The sequence below is a fragment of the Zingiber officinale genome, chromosome 10A, assembly GCF_018446385.1.
Source record: "Zingiber officinale cultivar Zhangliang chromosome 10A, Zo_v1.1, whole genome shotgun sequence".
NCBI classification, from domain to species: domain Eukaryota; kingdom Viridiplantae; phylum Streptophyta; class Magnoliopsida; order Zingiberales; family Zingiberaceae; genus Zingiber; species Zingiber officinale.
The window spans coordinates 69,679,991-69,700,270 of record NC_056004.1 but is presented as its reverse complement, the minus strand read 5'-3'; the positions used below and the strand labels follow the sequence as shown (position 1 = coordinate 69,700,270).

General features: G+C 38.6%; 1 protein-coding gene across 5 annotated transcripts in view; it reads right to left on the bottom strand.

Moving 5' to 3' along the window:
* Positions 1–448: 448 nt before the first annotated feature.
* Positions 449–20,280, bottom strand: part of LOC122027434 — a 37,733-nt gene continuing 17,901 nt past the window's right edge. For 3 of the 5 annotated variants that reach the window (XM_042586390.1, XM_042586396.1, XM_042586394.1), the window contains 2 exons: positions 1,382–1,440; positions 449–780 (listed from right to left, as the gene is read on the bottom strand). In XM_042586390.1, the coding sequence (XP_042442324.1) occupies positions 678–780; positions 1,382–1,440 (162 nt within the window). In that variant the 3' untranslated portion in view covers positions 449–677. Of the gene's footprint in view, positions 1,283–1,381; positions 1,441–20,280 lie in introns of all 5 variants that reach the window. The other 2 variants (XM_042586391.1, XM_042586392.1) reach the window with 1 other exon arrangement.

The following is a 20,280-nucleotide window of genomic DNA, read 5'->3' as shown; positions in this document are numbered from 1 at the left end:
AAATATTTAATTATAAAATTTAAGAAGTGAGATTTTTAAATGATGACCTTATCTTATTGTGATTAAGATGATAGCACAGACCTACCTGGACTGACTCCTTTGCCCTAGGAAGGTGCTTGCATTATGACGGGCGGGTGTCAGATATGTTTCCTTTGGGTCTTTGTAACCATTGTTTATGTAACCTGCCTTGGCTACTTAGAATAAAGAGTGGCACTTGCCAACCCAAAATCATTTTTTCTAAAAACAAAAAATCATATACACTTTCTTATTTTGCAGCAGGAAGTGGAACCGAGGACAATTTTTTCCCCCTCAGCACTTGCGAAATGTCACCCTTGCGTTTTTCAACTACAACATTCGCTAGGTTTGAGAATAACAAATGCTTACTATCGCCCTCGTACTAAAATCACCTAAGGATAGATGAAGTCAAAAAAAAAAAAGTCCCTACAAGGGTGCTCAATAATGACAGTTTATTATAATAGGGTAGAAATCATTTCGCAATAGATGCATACCCTGGGAAAAACTTCTCACAACCTCTAATCACTTGACGATCAACTATAAACTACCCCCGTAATTTATCTCCTGTGAGGATTTTTACTACAAAAGTAATATATATATATATATATATATATATATATATATATATATATATATATATATATAACATACAATCAAAGCTTTTATAGTTGACTGTTCATTTGTTGTTCAACCCAAGCACAGTAGTCGCTGTGTAACTTCTCAGCAAGCAGAGGAACAAGCCTGTCGAGAAGACCTTGCATAACCCTGTCAATAGAAGGGAGAAATTAATAATTTCCATGCTTCCCACATGTTAATTGAAACATATGGAACAGAGTTCCGATAAGAAATCTTCTGTGACTGCATTTTCTGCAAGAAGTTGTGCACATAAGACAAGCTATAAAAACATCCTACGATTTTCCAGAGAAACACAGTTATTTCGGAAAACTGTTTGATCAAGTAATATTCGTCAAGCAAAATCTTGTTTTATACACATTAAGGGAAGAGTGATAACCTCAGTGCCAAATTTTGATTCATACTGTTTCCTGAATATTTTTACCAGCATTGTGGACAAGGTTAGTTGAGTAAAGGGTAGAAGTGATGCATAGCCTCATGCAATGGAATTATATCTAAAGAAAATTTTTGCACACTCCATTTGCTACCACTGTCAAACTTGGATCTCCAACAAAAGTGCAAGAATAAAGCTTCTCAGATAGAACAAAAAAAAATGTTCTGCCTTCATCTTTAACTGAACCTTGCATGAGCAGACCTTAAAAAATATAATTTAAATGATTGATACCAACTTTAACATAGATTTCTCAAGCATAGATGTTTACAACTGCAGAACATATTAATGAAAAGGACTTACAAATTTCCAGGTTTTTCCACAGCTGACAAGGGAAGTAAGCTGAATGGTTTTGTATAAACCTGCAATGTAGATGTATCCATAAACATGTAGGCACTCTGTGGTTAATGAAAATCAAGAAAGCGTCAATGGAAAATATAAGCATGAGAAAAGATGATACTTGATAAAGATCTTGTAGGGGTAGCAGCAAAAATCTCAATAACATTGTCCTTGAATCCACTTATAACATGCAAAGGATGTGAGAATGCATGCATTATGTTTAAGTAGCAATAGAATAGTGTTAGTAACCCAACTGTAAATTTATAAATATGCATGTAAATGTAAGATGCCAATAAGATAATATAAAGAGACATCTCAGGTGAGACAACCTTAATAATTGTGTCCCCAACTAAACACTAAATCAATGCAAAATCGCTGTTCCTAGTTCTCCGTCTGAGTGATGCAAAATTTCTATTTGGCAACACAATTTCCAACTCTCCAACTATTCTTGTTCCAGCAATTCTTCTTCCTGAGGATTTCTGCCTGTGCATGTTTCTGCCTCCATTTCTGCTTTGTATTTCCTCAATTCACTTTTCTACCTCACCAGGAAACAACCAATTCCAGTGACCTTTCTACACCACTGGATTTAACCATGGGTTCCTCATCTTTTAACTGAACATTTCTACACCATTAAGTTTTGTGCATTTCCATCTGTTCATAATTTCTACTTTTCCAATGAGAGCTGCATCTGCACTTCTGAGTTCTTCAATCTACAATGCATTTTGAATGAAACTGGCCTGCCCTTCTTTGTAATGTTTTTTTTTGGTTCTTTACTGATGTTTTTTTTTAATCTTTCCAAAATTTTGCCCCTTTCTAATTTGTTGCATAACTGTGTTGATCTTGAGTACGTCATACCTTAATCTGCCAGTTTTGCCACGTCTCTCAAGTTCAATGGTTAGCAAGTATTGTAATAGCATCCCTAAATTTCATTCCATGCAATGGAATCAATGGCAAAAGAATATATTTCACCACAGAATATAAATTTTGTGGGAGAATCATACCTCTTGGGCTGCCACAGATAGCTTTAACAGATAGATTGTTACTTTACATGGGTATATTCCACTCAACTTTCAGATCGAGGTTGTTCTTATTGCATGCTACCTTATAAATATGACATCCGCTATTTTTCATAATCAAATCTCCCTTACTGTTTCTTTTTCTTGTGATGTAATATGATATCTTCCGGCGCATATGTTTAGTTGCCCACTCTTATCTTCAAATAGGGAATTATTCATCAAAAGTATTTTCTATAGTTACTCGTGCATATAGAAGTATAATGTTCGAGCCTACTCCTTTCTTGTACACCTTACCATCTCCATTCAAGTCCATGTTGTGGAGGTACTTTCCATTCCTATAATTTTTGGTCCACCATCTCCGTTAAAAGATACTAGCATTAGACAATCATAGACTCATTATGGGCCATCATATGTTAATTTTCCAATATGCCATAATATTCAAACTCTTTTGCTTTGCCAACATCTGCCTTTTTGGAACCTCTAAATTAGACTTCATTATTCTCTAAAAAGATATTCATATACACTATCATACACACTTTCTTGCAAATTATTTTATACTTCCTCATCACTTGATTACTCTTTGTTTTTTTCTCTTTTTGTATTTTTGAATACACATTCTGTTGGTACAATATTACCCCAGTGTTCAAGTCCAGTTAGGTTGTTTTGATGTTGTTTGCAAAGGGTTTAAGTTCGTTTTATTTTGTTACTTGGGTATGTTTGTCAAATGTGCAGATGCAAAAGCACGATGGACAATTCAAAGTGCAAGTGGTGATTCAACTCAATAAGTGTTGAGGTTGGAGAGGTCTAAGTAGATCAAAGTTGATTACTTGGTATATGGAAAAGTCTAAGAGTCTTCGTAGATGAAGTTTAAGTGTTGGTAGATGGGGAAAAAAACCTCCTTGGCATATAGAGAAAGATCAACAAGTACACAAGTCCAAGGTGTAAACTTGACCAAAGAATAAGTGTTCTAGATCATAATTGATTAATGAGGTCGATCTCAAGTTAAGTCAAGATCACTGAGAAAATTTAGTTGACTAGTCTACTGAAGCTTTGTTTCAATTGACTCAATAGTCAATTATAGACATTCTACTTGTGAACAAAAGCATTCTGTTTTGGCTTGAGTCATCTTGACAACCACGACTGCTAGAAAACTCTATTTGAATTGAATCGACTTAAGAAATAATCATTAGAGGTAAGGTTCACAGCAACAACCATTTGAGTCAATTAGAAGAGGTTGGAGTCTACTAAATATGTCATTTATTGGCGAATAAGGTTGCAAACTTATCTCATTGAGTCAACTAATAGGATTAGAGTTGACTAATAAAAATTGAGTTGATTGGACCAGGTTGGACTTGACCAAAAATGTTATCCAGTAGAAAATAAGGTTACGAACTTATAGTTATCAACTGATGAAGATTTGATCAATCGGACAAGTGTAAATTTGACTTTAGTAGGCCATGTATTAGGACTAGGGGTGAAAACGGTGCTAAAAAGCTTATTAGCATTAGCATTGCTTTTATTTTCATTTACATTTCCACTACATATTGAGCTCTAACTAATTGCTAGCACGTTGTGAGACTTATATTTTATACAATAATATTTTAATTGATTTAAATGTCAAGTTTTGGTTATTCACTCGCTTCCAGCCACGTATGTATATATATATATATATATATATATTTTAATCCAGATATCCAACTCTTCGAATTGATTAAGAGGTGCGCGACTCGGCCCAGTTTCCCATCGATCACTAAGGTAAATCGAGATGTGCTCACGGAGACCTATCCAAGCGTGTTCTTAGAGTTGTCAGCGCACTGGAGAAAAACTCCTACAATGCATCACAGCCAGGATTCGACACTTAGATGTCTGGTTAACCGTTTGAAGAGCCTAACAGCTGCACCATTGCCCTAGGGCAACTTTCTATTGTATCAAGGCGCCGGATCCAAGATCAAGACAACCCTGCCCAACATTGGGGCGGAAGAGAGCAAAGCAGCCCTATATGACATTGGAGATGATAAGGCGTCGGGTCCGGATGGATATGGAGCGAAGTTCTTTACCTCAGCATGAGATATAGTTGGTCCGGATTTATCACAGCAGTACAAGAGTTCTTTAAAGGTGCGAAGTTGCTAAAACAATGGAACCACTCATTGATCTCTTTGATACCAAAGACGGATCATACTCCAGAAGTTTCGGATTATCGACCTATCTCTTGTTGTAATGTCTTCTACAAGATAATTGTCAAGGTGTTGAGTGACCGATTAGCTATGGTATTGGGATATTTGTTGGATCCAGCACAAGCAACTTTCATGAAAGGACGGTCTATAGGTGACAACATCAACTTAACCCAAGAGCTACTATGGAAGTATGCACGCAAAAGAATCTCACCAAGGTGCATGATTAAAGTAGACATGAAGAAAACATTTGATACGGTGGATTGAGATTTCCTCATGGCGGCCCTTGTTGGTTTTGGTTTTCCCCAACAATATTGTGGTTCAGCATGGTTTCTTATTCTATCTCCCTAAACGATGGCCTTCATGGATTCTTTAGTGGAAAGTGCGGCCTAAGGCAAGGTGACCCCTTTTTAGTTTATGCATTGAAGTATTATCCAGAAGATTGGGAGAAGTTACCGATTGTCAACTATGGTCCTCATTGCTATTACAAGGAAAATAAATGCTTGGCCGAAGCACACCTTATCGTATGCGAGACGATTGGAGTTGGTAAAAACGATCCTTCAAGAATGGAATGTTATTGGCTTTCTATGCTCCCTATTCTCGATGATATCATTGAGAAGATCAAAGCTATATGTTGGATGTTTGTTTAATCTTCCAAGCAACCACTGATATCGTGGGTCACCATTTGTCTTTCTAAACATGATGGAGGGTATGGCCTTTGGGATCTTCATACATGGAATGATACTCCACTAAGCAAAACACTATGGGAGATTCAATCCAAAACTAACTCGCTATGAGTGAAATAGGTGCACCAACAATACATTAAGAGTGCTGATTTTTGACATTGGGAAGTCAAGGCTTCGGATTAAGAGGCTTGTGAACATTCAAAACAAGATCCAAAGGGTTACAAGCGGAAATGGTGCAACGAATATGATGATGATTGAGTGGTTCGCGGCGGAGAAGAAGGGGATTGCAAATGCCTAGCAGTTCTTCAAACCAAGAGGCTTAATGGTGGCTTGGGCACCAGTGGTTTGGAGACCAGAGATTATGCCAAAACATTGTTTCATTGTATGGCTACTTGCACATGGGAAACTACGAATAACAGATAGAATGTCATATGAATCGACCAAGGCTTGTGTACTTTGTCGGCATTATGATGAGTCAAACCGCCACTTGTTCTTTGAGTGCCCCATCACTTGTGCTTTATGGAACAAGATGAAACGATGGATAGCGACCAGTTATGAAGTCCGTTCGGTAGAGGAGCTATTTCAGATCCTTGGATAACACTACAAAGGTGTCAATAGCAAAATGAATGTCCGATATCTTGGTGTTTCAAGTATGATCTATGTCTTGTGGAAAGCTCGCAATAGATGTCGCTATGGGAATGGCTCTGGATGTTAATAGGATACTTCGCAAGATCCATATACATGTCTATTGCTTTGTGGACCTGCGTTGATAGTGAATAGTTGCAGATGACTTGTAAAATACCAAACTAGATAATAATTAAATAACAAGGTTTAATAGGCTAATAGCCTTAATAGAATTTTTAGGAATTTTTAGAAATTTTCTGAGAATTTTTCGGAACTCGTATGACATATTTTAAGGGGATCAATTATTAAGTTGTGGGAGAGCCCGTTTGGATATCCCAATTAAGTGGGAGTTGATTGAGAAACTAATCTAGGACTTAATCAAAGATACCTAAGTTTATAAATCCTTTTCTTTTCTTTACCCGTGCCTAAGCCCTTCCCCACCGCCGACTCTCCCGATCCCTTCCCTCTCCCTCTCGCGCCGCCTCCTCTTTCTCCCTCTCTTCCGCACGATCGACGCCGACGACCCTCTCATCGCCGGCGCCGATCCGCCCTCTTTGGTCACGAGCGAGAAGTGGTCCCTCTCCGAGCTTCCTCGCGTCATCGCAGACGCCGCAGAACGCGATTCTGGCCTTTCATTTGCCCTAGCACCGATCGCCCCATCGCCGCCGCGATCTAGCTCCCTCACGCGAGCACCCCAGCGCCGCCGATCCTCTCCTCACGCGATCACCCAACGCTTTGGACTGGATGTGTCGCCGATCCTCCTCACACGAGCACCCCAGACGCCATCTCTGCCCTAGCGCCGGCCACCCGATCCACTGCCACCTCCGGCCACAACAAAGGCTATCCAGCAAGTACTTTCCTCTATGAATGACATAATTAAGTTTGGAAGTTGTAGTTCGTTTGTTCTTCTATTGCGTGTTTGCACTGATTTTGTGAAGTTTGTCTCTGATTTACCTAGACGGATTTGGAGGATAGGGATTCGGATTTGGGTGGATGACTCTGTTTACCGAGGGGGTTCCCTTTCTTGTTCTTTTGCATTTGATTTCAGTGGCGAGATTAGGTTTGTGGGTGATGCGGCATGTTGTAGGTGCTTCTGTGCTGCTCGACAAAATGTTCTTTGAATGCTAGTTTGAATTGGCAAGAGGAGGATTCTATTTAACGCTGTTCTTTTTAAGGCTAGAAGATTTCCATGGGTAGATTCATAAATGGTGTTTTAGTTTGGGTTCCTAGTTATGCCTTGCGATGCTTCGGTGGAATAAATTTAGAAGGTGTAGGATTATAGAATAATTAGAGCTGTAGTCTTAATTTATTTCGCATGAGTTGGATTTTTATTCATCAGTATTCCTATGATTTTACATGATGTTAGCTAGAGAAAGGTTCTTACCGTACTGGTTTGTGAAGTTAGGGATTAAATCGGAGGTTGTTTAGTTTTAGCGTTTTATGTTTGGTTTTGGTGTTAAGTGATGGGAGTTTGATTTGAAAGTGACTTTTTGGCTTTCATACGGTTTGGTTGTGTTTAAGGGATAGTTCCAGTAAGGATGGATTGGGGTTTTGTCTTCGTGGTCGCTTTATTTTCATGATGAGTTTAGTTAGCTAGTTCAGGTTTGATATAGTTATAGTATGCATCATGTGTTTGCAGGATTTGATTCGATACGGGTGATTCGACATTGGGTTGGTTTAGCACAGTCTTCGCAATAAAGGCGGGTACTTCTTGCTTTGTTTTCTTTTAGTACTTTGACCTTAGTGCATGAATTATTTTGGATAAGGACTGTTTACCTTGACTCCACTCTTATTTTTCCTGCGCTTGATACTTCCACGTAATCTTTGAGAAATTCGTTCCATATCTATACAGTCTCTTTTGTTGTCCATGATCGGTAGCAGATACTAGATACCATGTGTGTATGCTTTTTGACTGTTGCTTATTTATGTACGATATTGAGCATGCTTCGAGCATACCCGCTATATATATATGATCATGCATTGTTCGCATCATCGTCATCATACGATCCTCGCCACTCGAGAGAGTGGTAGGTGGAGTTTGCTGCTTGCCTGTCCCTTCGGCCACTCGTGTGAGTGGTAGTGAGTACGAGCAGGACCCCTCATGTAGCTAGTTAGCTACTTTTTGTCCATCCGGAGTGGCGGCCTTTGGTGGTACATTGATCCGGCCTCTCGACCACAGTCGTACAGTGCGAGAGGTGGGGGGGTGACCATCCGCATCTGTTATTATGTACTGCTGCTATTTACTCATATTGTTATTGTTTACTTATGTTGGTGTGGTATGTTTATGCTGCCGTTGCTTCTTGTTGTTGTTCACCTATGCTGATATGTTGTCTTATGTTAAGATATGCTCTCGTTGTAGGCGGTTAAACCTTGGTTTATTTATTTGAAATGTCTATATGTCTTACACATCACCTCTGCAGTTACGAGCAGTATTGTAACATATTAGTATCATTCTTGACCTTCTATATCTAGCCTAGGATATGGTTCCAGGTATGAGCATTGATTATGGTTTCATTTTGTATATGCTACCTCTCTTATGAGACTGTATCCTCTTTTGGGCATTCTCTATTTGTTGACTATGTTCATGCACTATCTTTTCTATACCCGCTGAGTTCCAATACTCACCACCTCGTAAATTTGTTTCCTTTCGCCAGGTAACAGGTAGATGAGTCATGGATGCTTGGAGAGTCCCAGCTGCTGCCAGTCCCACGACACACTCGAGGATAGTTTCTTTTTCTGGTTTTGGTTGCTAACGCTATTTATGTTTTGGTTTTGTGAACTTGGTATTGTATGCTTCGATATGGATTTTGGAGTCCCGTCTGGTGGTTGCAGGTAATTTAGTTAGTGACTTTGTCGGTCATACATTGGTTTTCTTGTTTTGTTTTAGTCTTGTTTGGATGATATGTTGATTTTGTGTATTTTGCTTTTTCAATGAGTAGATGTGAATTTTTGGAGTCTAGTCTGGTGGTTACAGACATTTTTTGTTAGTGTCGTTGTTAGTTTTACGTTCGTATTATTTTGTGTCTTCCGCTGTGCATGTTTCCAGTCGTGTGGGTTGTTGTTAACTGTATGGTTGTTTTTTTTTTATTCATTTATGTCCAGCCAGGTTGGCTGTGTATATTAATTGCGTGGTTATATTATTTCTATATTGTTATCTATTCCAGCCGCATGTGGCTGAGGTATATGGTGATGTAGTAAAGCTTCAGATTGTCCGCCATACAGGGGAGATGCTGCCGAAATTTCTTCGGACAGGGACTCCTCTGGGGCGTGACATGACTTGTGTCCGTGTGTGTGTTTATGTTTTTGTTTATGAGTTGATAGAGGAGTTTATATCATATGTCGGGATAGTTAACTCCTTTTTAATGATTGTATCGTGTAGTGTTGTTGATTGAGGTCGTAACTTCTTGAAGTATTTTTTATACATTTACCTAATTCCATTGAAAGTATGTTTTGTTGTGATAAATGAGATGATAACTTTACATTCTAATGATCTTCGGAAGCCATAAAGGAGGCACTTTTGTGATGATTATTGAATACTTCCTCATATTCTTTTAATTGTATGGATTATGATTGATTTAAATTAGCTTAATTATAGGGATTACGATAGATTGTAATTAATGATTGATAGACATATTATGATTATAAGATCCTCTTTCCCTCCTTATGTATATACATACCTACTTGTAAGCATATTAGGTTATTGAAAAAAATAATCTCTTTCTCTTTTACATGGTATTCGAGCAAGTTCTCCTTCTCTGACCTTTTTTTTATTGCCATTATTATTGTTGTGCCTCCTACTACTACTGACGTCCCTTGCAGTCAATGCTGGTGTCGATGTCCTTTGCTGGCGATTTTAGCACCGACATCCCTTGCTGCCGATTTCGGTGTCGACATCTCTATCGATTTCGGTACAAACGTTCCTTGCTGTCGATTTCGATGCCAATGTACTTTGCTAATGATTTCGATGCCGACGTCCCTTGCTATCGCCTTCTACTACTATTGGATCAACCAGTGTTGTCCTAATCTTCTACTACTGAGGTTCCACCTCTGATTTCCTTATATAATGAAGTCTTCATATTCTAAACCCAATTTGGCTACCATTATTAAATTGAATAGGACCAACTATCTCTTGTGGTCATATTCGTTTAAATTATTCCTGGGATGTTACAAGAAGAAGGAACATATTTTGTCCTGTCCTCCTCCTGACAGTAAAGATCCAAAATATTCAGATTGAGTTTTAGACAATTGTTCTATTATGGCTTGGCTTCTCAATAACATAGAGAAGTTCGTGAGTACTAATATTATGTTTGTGGAAACTGTCAAAGAGATGTGGGATGCCTTACAGGGGTATGTATTCGAATGACAAGAACGTTTCTCGGATTTTCAAATTATATAAAAAACTCTTCTCTCTTCCTTCGCCAGGATGATCAATCTGTTAATAACTATTTTGCAACTCTTAAGAAGGCTGCCGATGAAATTCTGCTATACTATCTGCTCTCTTCTGACGCTCAGACTCGCAAGAAGTGGGAGGAATTCTTGGTTGCGAAGTTCCTATCCGGTTTGGATTCCACTCTACGACTAGTTTGGGATAATATGTTGGCAAGTGATAACATTCCCATGTTATCGAATGCTCTATCTCGGGCAAGGTTGTCAAAATCGAGAGTTTAAGTAAAATCGTTAGAGCAGTCATAAAATCGAATCATAAAATCATAAGATTTTACATCATACTTTAAATCAGTCTTAAAAGAAAATATTTCAATCCAAATTATAACATAAATCTACATATAGAACATTTTAATTCATATAATCATAAACTACTCAGTTTTAAACTTTCAAACAACTAAATACTTGCTATGAAAACACAACATAAATATAAATTCAAGTCTAAAGCTTAAGTCCAAAGATAAATAAAACACAAGATAACAAGTTAATATAAATCATCCATAGACAAGTACAAATCTAAAATCGTCCCAAAACGACATCATTTTATCTAAAATGGCCCCGTTTTATTAACGATACAAAATCAATAAAATCATCCCAAAAATCGTGTTTTTACGTGTTTAAATGTGATTTTATGATTTTGATCCGATTTTACTTTAATACACGATTTTGTCACGATTTCACTCAATTTTCATAGGTAAACTCGCGATTTTGTACGAGTTTACGAGTCCAAACACGAGTTTGATAACATTGATCTCGGGTTCTTCGTGTGACCACGAGCCGTCCTGACACTAGCTTTTCTTCATCTTTCAACACTTCGATTATGGCTGCTCGCGATTGTGGATTCTTTCAAGTCATAATAGTATTCGTGATCATGGTCGTGGTCGTGGTCGTGGTCGTGGAACTAATACCACTAGGAGTAACCGTTCGTGTGTTCACTATAGTCGTTCCAACCATGCCTCCAAGAAGTGTTGGGGGAAGTTTGGTAAACATGACTCGACTAATAATGCATCTACCAAACTATCGACTTCATCACCTTACACTGGCAATCATGAAGATACAGTCTCTGTTTCTCGTACTTTTTATGAGAAATTGCTTCGCTCTTCTACTAGCATTCCCTCTGCCATTGTTGTCTCATCCTCTCCAAGTGAATTTGCTATTTCTTGTGATAAGTCTTGGATGATGGATTATGGTGTATCTGCTCATATTATCGGTAATAAGTCTGTTTTTTCTTCCTCATTTGTTTCCTCATCTTTATCGCTTGTCCGTCTAGTCAATGGTACCTATTCTCCGATTATTGGAAGTGGTGATGTCAAACCCGCGATTAATATCACTCTTGAAAATATTCTCTTTGCACCTAAATTTCTTGTTAGTTTACTATCCATAAGCCAGCTAACAAAAGCTAACAACTTCTTCTGTATCTTTTTATCCATCCGATTGTATTTTTCAAGATCTACACATGAAGAGGATGATTGGTGGAGGATATGAGATTGATGGCCTATACTATTTGGATTCAGTTACACATGCATGTTCTCAGGCACTCTCAGCAACTGTGACTTCTTATCAATGGCATTATCGTTTAGGTCACTCATCTTCTACTCTCAAAAGTTTAGTTCCCGTTCCTTTTACTGATTTCCAGTGCGAGTCCTATGAGTTCGGCAAACACCATCATACTATTTTCCATCTAGAGTTGATAAACATAGTTCTTTTACACTTGAACTTGTTCATTGTGATGTTTGGGGACCTAGTAGAATTGAGTCGAGAGGAGATTTTCAGTATTTTATAATTTTTATTGATGATTATTCTCATATGACTTGGTTATATTTATTCAAAAATAAGAGTGAGGTTCCTAAGGTGTTAACATCATTTTATAATGAAATAAAAACTCAATATTCTGCTGCCTTACGCATTCTTCGCACCAATAATGCACTTAAGTTCAATCAGAAGACAATGTCTATATTCTGTTATTCTCATGGCATAATTCATTAAACCTCCTGTTCACACTTCCCAACAAAATGTTGTTGAATGCAAACGTCATATTTAAGACATAGCTCGTACTCTTCTTTGGCACATGCATGTTCCTCAATTTTTATAGGGTGATGTTATTCTCACAACTTGCTTTCTCATAAATAAGATATTGTTTACTATGTTACATAGGGATATCCCCTTCTATTGTCTTCATCCTAACAAATCTCTTTTCTTTGTGCTTCCTCGTGTATTTGGTTGTGTTTGTTTTGTTCATAATTTTACTCCTGGCTGGGATAAATTGTCTCCTCACTCTATTGAATGCATCCTACTTGAATATTCTCGCACTCAAAAAGGATATCAATCTTGACTCACTCACAAAATGCTATTACACCTGTGCTAATGTTACATTTTTTGAGTCTCAACCATACCTTTTCCCCGTGTAGCTCAGTTACTTGATACATTAGCATCTCTTCCATTACCTATCCCACCATCCATGCCCCCTACTACAAATGTAACATTAGACTCAAAAACCATTAAAGGTGTACACAAGGTGTCCTCAGCCATAACAAGATTCATGTCCTTCGCCTCCTCTTCTTGCAGCTCCTGATGCTCCTAGCCCCTCTGATATTGATCTGTCTATTGCTCTTCGTAAAAGTAGTCGATCTTGCACTACTCATCCTTTGTATAATCATATCTCATTTGATTATCTTGGTTGCGTTCCGCACTTTTGTTGTTTCTTTATCATCTACAGAAGTTTCAACTTTCTACTCTGAGGGTTATCAACACTCAGCTTGGCGAACAACAATGGATGAGGAAATGTCTGCCCTTATCTCTGGTGATACTTAGAAACCGACGGTTGCACCACCCTCTGTAGATATTGTTGTCTGTCGTGGGGTATTTACTTTGAAATTTAGAGCTGACGGTACTATTGATGGACACAAAGCTCGTATGGTGGTCAAAGGATTTACAGAGACTTATGGTATTGATTACTTTGAAACGTTCTCTCCTACTGCCTCAATTCTATTAGAGTTCTATTCTCTTTGGTTGTCAATCAATCTTGGCTAATGTATCAGCTAAATGTGAAAAATATTTTTCTTTATACAATTTGCACGAGACTGTGTTTATAGAGCAACCTCTAGGGTATTTTGCTAAGGGGGAGAATGTCACTATGATTTGCAGACTTAAAAAGGTCATTTATAGTCTTAAACAAAGCCCTAGAGCCTGATTTAATAAATTCAGTAATATAATCAATATTGGCTACAAGAGTAGATCGGTATGCTACGAGAAATCCTAGGCTGACATAGAGCATAATGGATGAATTATAATTCATCATCACAAATTAGGAGAGTGGTCATTTAGAGGTTGTGGGATCTTATGACAGGGTTTCCTTAAGAAGTCATCCCTAATTTCGACCGTTCTGAAAGGAGATAATTTAAGTTGGTATGTCGATATAGTTCCAAAAGTTTACATTAGATACAAGGGTTAGCCTACAAGAATCACTATTGAAGATAGAAAACCAAACATAAATTAAGTGTTTACAATCATTTGGGTGAAATCGAAGTCCTAGAATCACTTCCCCCTTTACTCACTTTCCTAACTCAGCTCTTTTCTCTGCCTCTCTCTCTCAATTCTCTCATGTTTAGCTTTCCCACTCTCTCTCTCTCTCAATTCTCTCAAGCCCCCTTGCGAACACAACCAACCGTGATTCTTTAGATAACCTATTTCGTCATTCTGACTAGTACTTAATTCACAGTACTTGTAGGATCAATATCTTTTTATTACTTGACGGCATTTCCATGCATTTGCAAATCTATCCCATTAAGTTTTTGACGTCGTTGCCGGATACTGTAATTGATATTAGTTGGATAGCAATGTGATTAATCTAGATTTCTTTTTCTTCTTCTCTTTTTCAGCATTTTCTTTTTTTATTCTGATAAGCAAAATGGATGGTCAAAATCAATGGTTCATTCAATCTGATGTTGTGAATTTTTCTCCTTATTGTTGTGAGATCTTTGGTGTAACATGGCTTATGACTGATAATTGTCCACTACTAATTTACCCTACATATAGAGTAGGTGGAGAAAAATATGATGTTCTCCCCTACTATAATGATTGGTAGCAACAACAACTATATTATGAGATGTGTGAAACAACAAGACATATAACCAATAATTATAGTAGGTTTCCCAACTTATAAATCAAGTGTGAAAATTTTATTGCAACTCAAAACAATGCGAATGAAGCTATGAAGAAAACACTTGAAGAAATAGATTTAGTTGTGCCTACTCATGTTGTTGATGCTAATCTTGGTATAGTTTGTCCTACTTATGATAATATTGTGGATGGGAGTGTAGGGACTTGTGTTGTAGAAACAATACCCCAAGAATCACTTTCTTTAGTCACACAACCACTTGACACTATGGATGTTGCAGGAACTAAACTTGTTGATAATAAAAGTGTAAGGACTTATGCAATGGAAATAGAGCTCCAAGAATCATTTTCTTTAGTGGCACCACCACCTGAGATAGAGCCCATCTTAACCATACATGAAACCATGTTCGCTGATTTACTCACTTTGATGATTGATGTAGGTAAAATTTCATTGGATATATCTAAAGCTACAAATCAATATTTTCTTGAGCATGTTTGTGGTAGGACATATTTTCCATAGCAACCACATAATGATTTCATAGAAACCATTTGAAGATGAGCATATTTAAGGATGGCTTGAGACCTGGAGCAAGCAAGTACTTGCTCCTCCACAAGCACGGTTTAAGACAGATGCAAGGCCAAGAACCCTTTGCAAAAGGGTTATAAAATATCTGACTCCTTCGCAAGAGAGGTTTAAAAGTTATCCCATTGATAAACTTAATAAGGGGTCGAGCTTATGAAATAAGCACTTCTTGGGAGGTAATTCAAGTTTCTTTCTTATTTTTGTTTATGTTTTTCTCTTGTTTCGTAGTTTTAACCTTTTGTTTTGCTTAATTTCGGAGCAAGGAGCATGATTTCGGAGAGCGGCTCTTGTTATTCACATTGATAAGACGTAAAAAGGAGCAAAAAGGGAGTTCGAGGACAAATTCTAAAGCTTGCCACGGGCGCCCGTGCAAGCCTCCACGGGTTGTGCCCAATTTCCAAAGCTCACCACGAGCACCCGTGTCAAGCAAGGGTCGTGACAGCTGGCACAGGTGCTCGTGGCGGAGTCCAACAAGAGCCGCAACGCCAGACACGAGCAACAGTGCCAGCACAGGTGCTCGTGGCGAAGTCCAACAAGAGTCATAGCGCCCAACACGAGCGACAGTGCCAGCACAGGTGCTTGTGGCAGAGTCCAACAAGAGCCACAGCGCCCGACACGAGCAATAGTGCCAGCCGACATGGGTCGTGTCAGGCACCTGAAAAAAAAATGATGAAAATAGAGCTTTCGTGGTAAATTTCGCCGAGAGAAAGCACTAGTCGTGCCTCCCTTTGATCTCCCTTCTTTCCCTTTTCATAACCTAAACCCCTACTTGGTTTTTCTTGTCTAATTTTCTATTGACCTCCACAAGTGTACGGATATGTCGCAAGTAATAATAAAAGATATCAAATCCACAGGGACTGGAATAAGCACTAAAGATATCTCAAAGCGAGTTAGCTAAACAACCAATCAATTGATTTACAAAGTCTAAGTGTAACTATGAAAGGTAAACAAAAAAATAAAAGAATAAGAAACAAGAATAAGGGCAATAATAAAGATATGTTCTAGAAGTTTTGGTTTCTTTGTAATGTTATTCAATGTAATGATCTACCAAATCTCATTTTCAATTGTCCATCATTTGTAGAAGATTGTCGGTTCCCTCTTGCAATAGACAACCGGCCTAGGACTGAAATATATCTAAATGCGATCAATTAGGAATGAACCCTATGTTGTCCTTACACGGGTTTGCCTGTCACGTGCGTCCCTCAGAAAATCAACATAGAAATCACTACTTCTCAACCTCATTCGATATCAAGATTAATGCATACAATCTATCCTACCCTCTTGAAATACCTAATTTCCCCTTCAATATTACCCCTCAAACATCCTTACACGGGCATGTTCCTGTCACGAACGTCCCTCGAAAAATCGAATCAGAAATTACCTCTACAAGACCCACAAGATATTCAAACATTCAATCAAGCATGGTAATTAAGCCCTAATCACAACAATCCACACAAGAAAAAATAGATACAAACAGGGCAAAATCATAAAAATAGAAATATTGACAAATCCATAAGAGTTTACATCAAATCTCCATTACAAATACTCCCTCCATCCTAGAATAAGAGATCTAATCCATGGAACAAGGAAAGAATCCAAAAGAAGAAGAAAAGACAAACATCTTGATTCCAAATCCACAAAAGATAGGGAAGAAAAGCTTATCTACGATGAAAACCGTCTTCGGATCCAATCCTCGCTCCTCGGAGTCGAAACGTTGAAAATCCGCCCTTAGAATCGCCAGAATCCCTCCAAGAAGGTGGAGGAACGCCCAAATCTTCAATTCCCCCCAAAAGGGAGAAGATCTCCTTCAAATCTTGAAGAAACCTTTATATAGAGGTGGGGTTCGGGCGCCACACGGCCCCGAGGCACGGCCGTGTGAGGTTCACACGGCCAGAGCCATTTCCTTCTCTGCCAACCTTACACGGTCGTGTATGGTACACAGCCGTGGCTTGCTTCTGCCAATACTCCCCTTGCACGGCCGTGTAGACCTACACGGCCTGCACTGGCTCCGCCTCTGGAAACCTGGCACGGTTGTGTGGTGTACACGGCCAGGGCCCTCTTGCTCACTGGAAATCCTGCATGCCGTGTGATATACACGGCCAGGGCCTTCCTGGTCTCTGGAAATCTCACATGGTCGTATGGTGTACACGGCCAGGGCTCCGTCCGGCTTCAAATCTTTACACGGTCGTGTGAGGTTCACACAGCCGTGGCAACTTCCATCTCTGCTACATCCACACGGCCTGGACAACCCCCCATGGCAGGGTCGTGTGAGGTACAAGAATGGTGCCTTCCTCCTTTGCTTCGCTTGCGGATTTAGCCTTTAAACACGAAACCTTCACCAATTTCGACTCCTGTGTACAGAAAATGCACAAAAGCAGATCTCCGAATAAAAAGAGTAAATATGCTAAAAGGAAAGCTGGAAGAATGAAAATACGTAGACAAAGCATGTGCAAAATATGTGAATGTGCGTCAAAACATGCTAAACAAGTGTATACAATCTACGCACATCACACCCCCAGACTTAAACCTTTGCTTGTCCTCAAGCAAAATACTGCAATCTAAATTCATATGCTCTACAATGCTCTCATATCCCTAATGCATTCTCCTAACTCTATCAAAAGGTTTCATTAGCAAGCATGATCATGAAAACAAGTTAATTTTGGCTCAAGCATAATTACCCTGTGCACAGTGCGAATAAAACAACTCAAAACTCTTCAAGTTTCAATCTATGTCCTAATCAAGTCGTCATCAAGTTTGAATTCCTAATGTTTCCAGTGATAGACTAGTAACCAGTGATAGGTACTTACTTGCCACACACTTGGTTCATATTTCTCAATCAACCCAAGGTCTCAAAGGCGTGCTCAATCTCAAGAGAAGCTAAGCAGTCATTTCCCCAGTAACCTAACTCGGTCTCAAAGGGGTGACTAGTTAGATTCCACTCACGACAACTGTTTTTTATATCCCTTATTCACATTTTTTTTCTTTGCTTTTCACACTTTTTTTTTTCATAAGTATTTGCATTGTGCAAATCTTATTCACAAATATACTTTTAGCACAAATGTTGGGATATTTTGATTTTTCCAAATGAGGTTGCATGAGTTGAGCCTCATCCAGTAACCAAAATGAAGTTTGAGAAATCACCATGGAAATCAAGTACTAAACAAATAAGATGAATCATGACTATTTCAACGATATCAACCATTCAAGCATCAAATATAGATGTAGTGAAGATAAGATCCTTAAGGTCAAGCCAAGACTAAAATTCATCTCCATAGATACTTAGCTTATTTCATACTACCCAAGATAGAGAAAAAAAAGATACATTAAGCATACTACTAGCATCACTTAAAACATCATGAATCTAGATAATGAACGTGCTAACATTTAATCTTGAAGACAAGAAAGCATATAAGTGAAGTTTTGATATTCTCAAGATGTATGCCACAAGATTTTTCAAAAGATAGTCAAGTGACTATCAAAACAAGCAATCAAGTAAGACAATCGAAATAAAATGCAAGACAAAAACTAAACATGCAGAAAACATGCAAAAACTGAAAACTAGAATGCAACAAGAAAAATCAGGTTCGACACCCCCCCCCGACTTAAACTTTTCATCGTCCCGATGAAATCAATATGGTGGAGGAGGTGGAGGAGGACGAGGAAAAGGATGCCTACGACGTGGTTGGCCAATGGGAAAACTAGGGAAACCCGGAGTTTCGCTCAGAATTATATAATACTCAAACAAAGCATCTACTTGTTGGCTAGTGACACTCATGCTTTGCATAAAATCTCTCATTCTACCTTGATCCATATCATAATCCTGAACAAATTCAGCCACTTGACCTTGAAAATTCCTCGTGAATCGAAAGTGCTATTGTACTTCTCTAAACTGATTATCTGATAAAGAGAAATGACCTTCCAACATTCTTCGTTGGGCATCATGCTTCTCATGAAGCGTTTCTAGAAAAGTACAAAAATCAGAAAAGTCAAATCTGGAGGGACCCGTACCATAGGCAAAAGAATGTCTAGCAGGATCCGAGTGTCCGAAGGCTGCGGGTATCCAGATGTAAAGGGCTCAATGTGCGGCTCTGTGTCTCCGGATAAAGGGGAGATTTTTGGGGTCTACATTAGTGATTACCCAATTAGCTGGGTTGCGAATTGAAGTTCGATCAGGACAAGGAAGAGGTAAAGGAAAACCATTCCTCCTAGGAAATGCAAAACCGTTCTCATCCCGAATAATCATTTTCATAGCAAGACATGCATCCATGTCGATCATATCATTGCCATGAATAACTTCCAACCCATCTAAATCAAGTTCCAAGTTAATTACTATTTGAGTAATCAACCCACCAAGAACTATCGATCCCGAAGACGCCCTCGCAGCTCTCACTAAGGGTTGCAGAAAATGAAACCGGAATCAAAATCGACCTTATGCAACATAGCCCATAGAGCATAGAGTTCTACTTTCTTAACGACTCCATCACTTTCCCCTCTACCAAAAATAGTTTTGCTCATGACTCGATGCAAATATCTAAAAACAGGGTTTTGCATGTGAGAAGCCTTGGCTCTAGAGGGCTCATAGGGATGATCTAATCCAGTGATAGAATTCCAAAAATTATTCCAATTAAACCCAGAGTCAAACCTCTGAGAGCTACCGAAAGACAATCCAAAACAAGTGTTGAAATCACTAAATGTCCATTGAAATTCTTGATTCATTAATCTAAAGGTTATCTTGCCAATATAATCATCCTCATTGGCAAAATGGACATCTAGTGAATTTAGAAACTCCAAAACAAGGCGACGATAAGTAGGTAGATGTGTGTACAACATATCACTCCAATCTAGAAACCTAATCATCCAATCTATATCGTCTCTGATTCTGATCATATCTAAAACGGTTGGGTTCATATACCTAGTACACACGATCTTTCTATGAACAAGAATTGCAAATTTAGTTATTTGATCATCATTTCTAAACACAATATTGAATTCGTTGTCATTACCTTCGTTGCATGAGGTCCTCTTTCCTTTGCCTTGCACTAGTTGTTTCCCTTTATCTTTGGATGGTTCTTTCCCTTTGTCTCCACCACTAGATCCACCACCACCCTTGCGAAGTCTCTTCAATAGGTTGGACATATTGTCAAGCTTGAGTAGGGAAGGGTACTGTTTAGGGTTGGAGAAACTTGATCTTGAAGAAATAGATCTCGAAAAACAAGATCTTAGG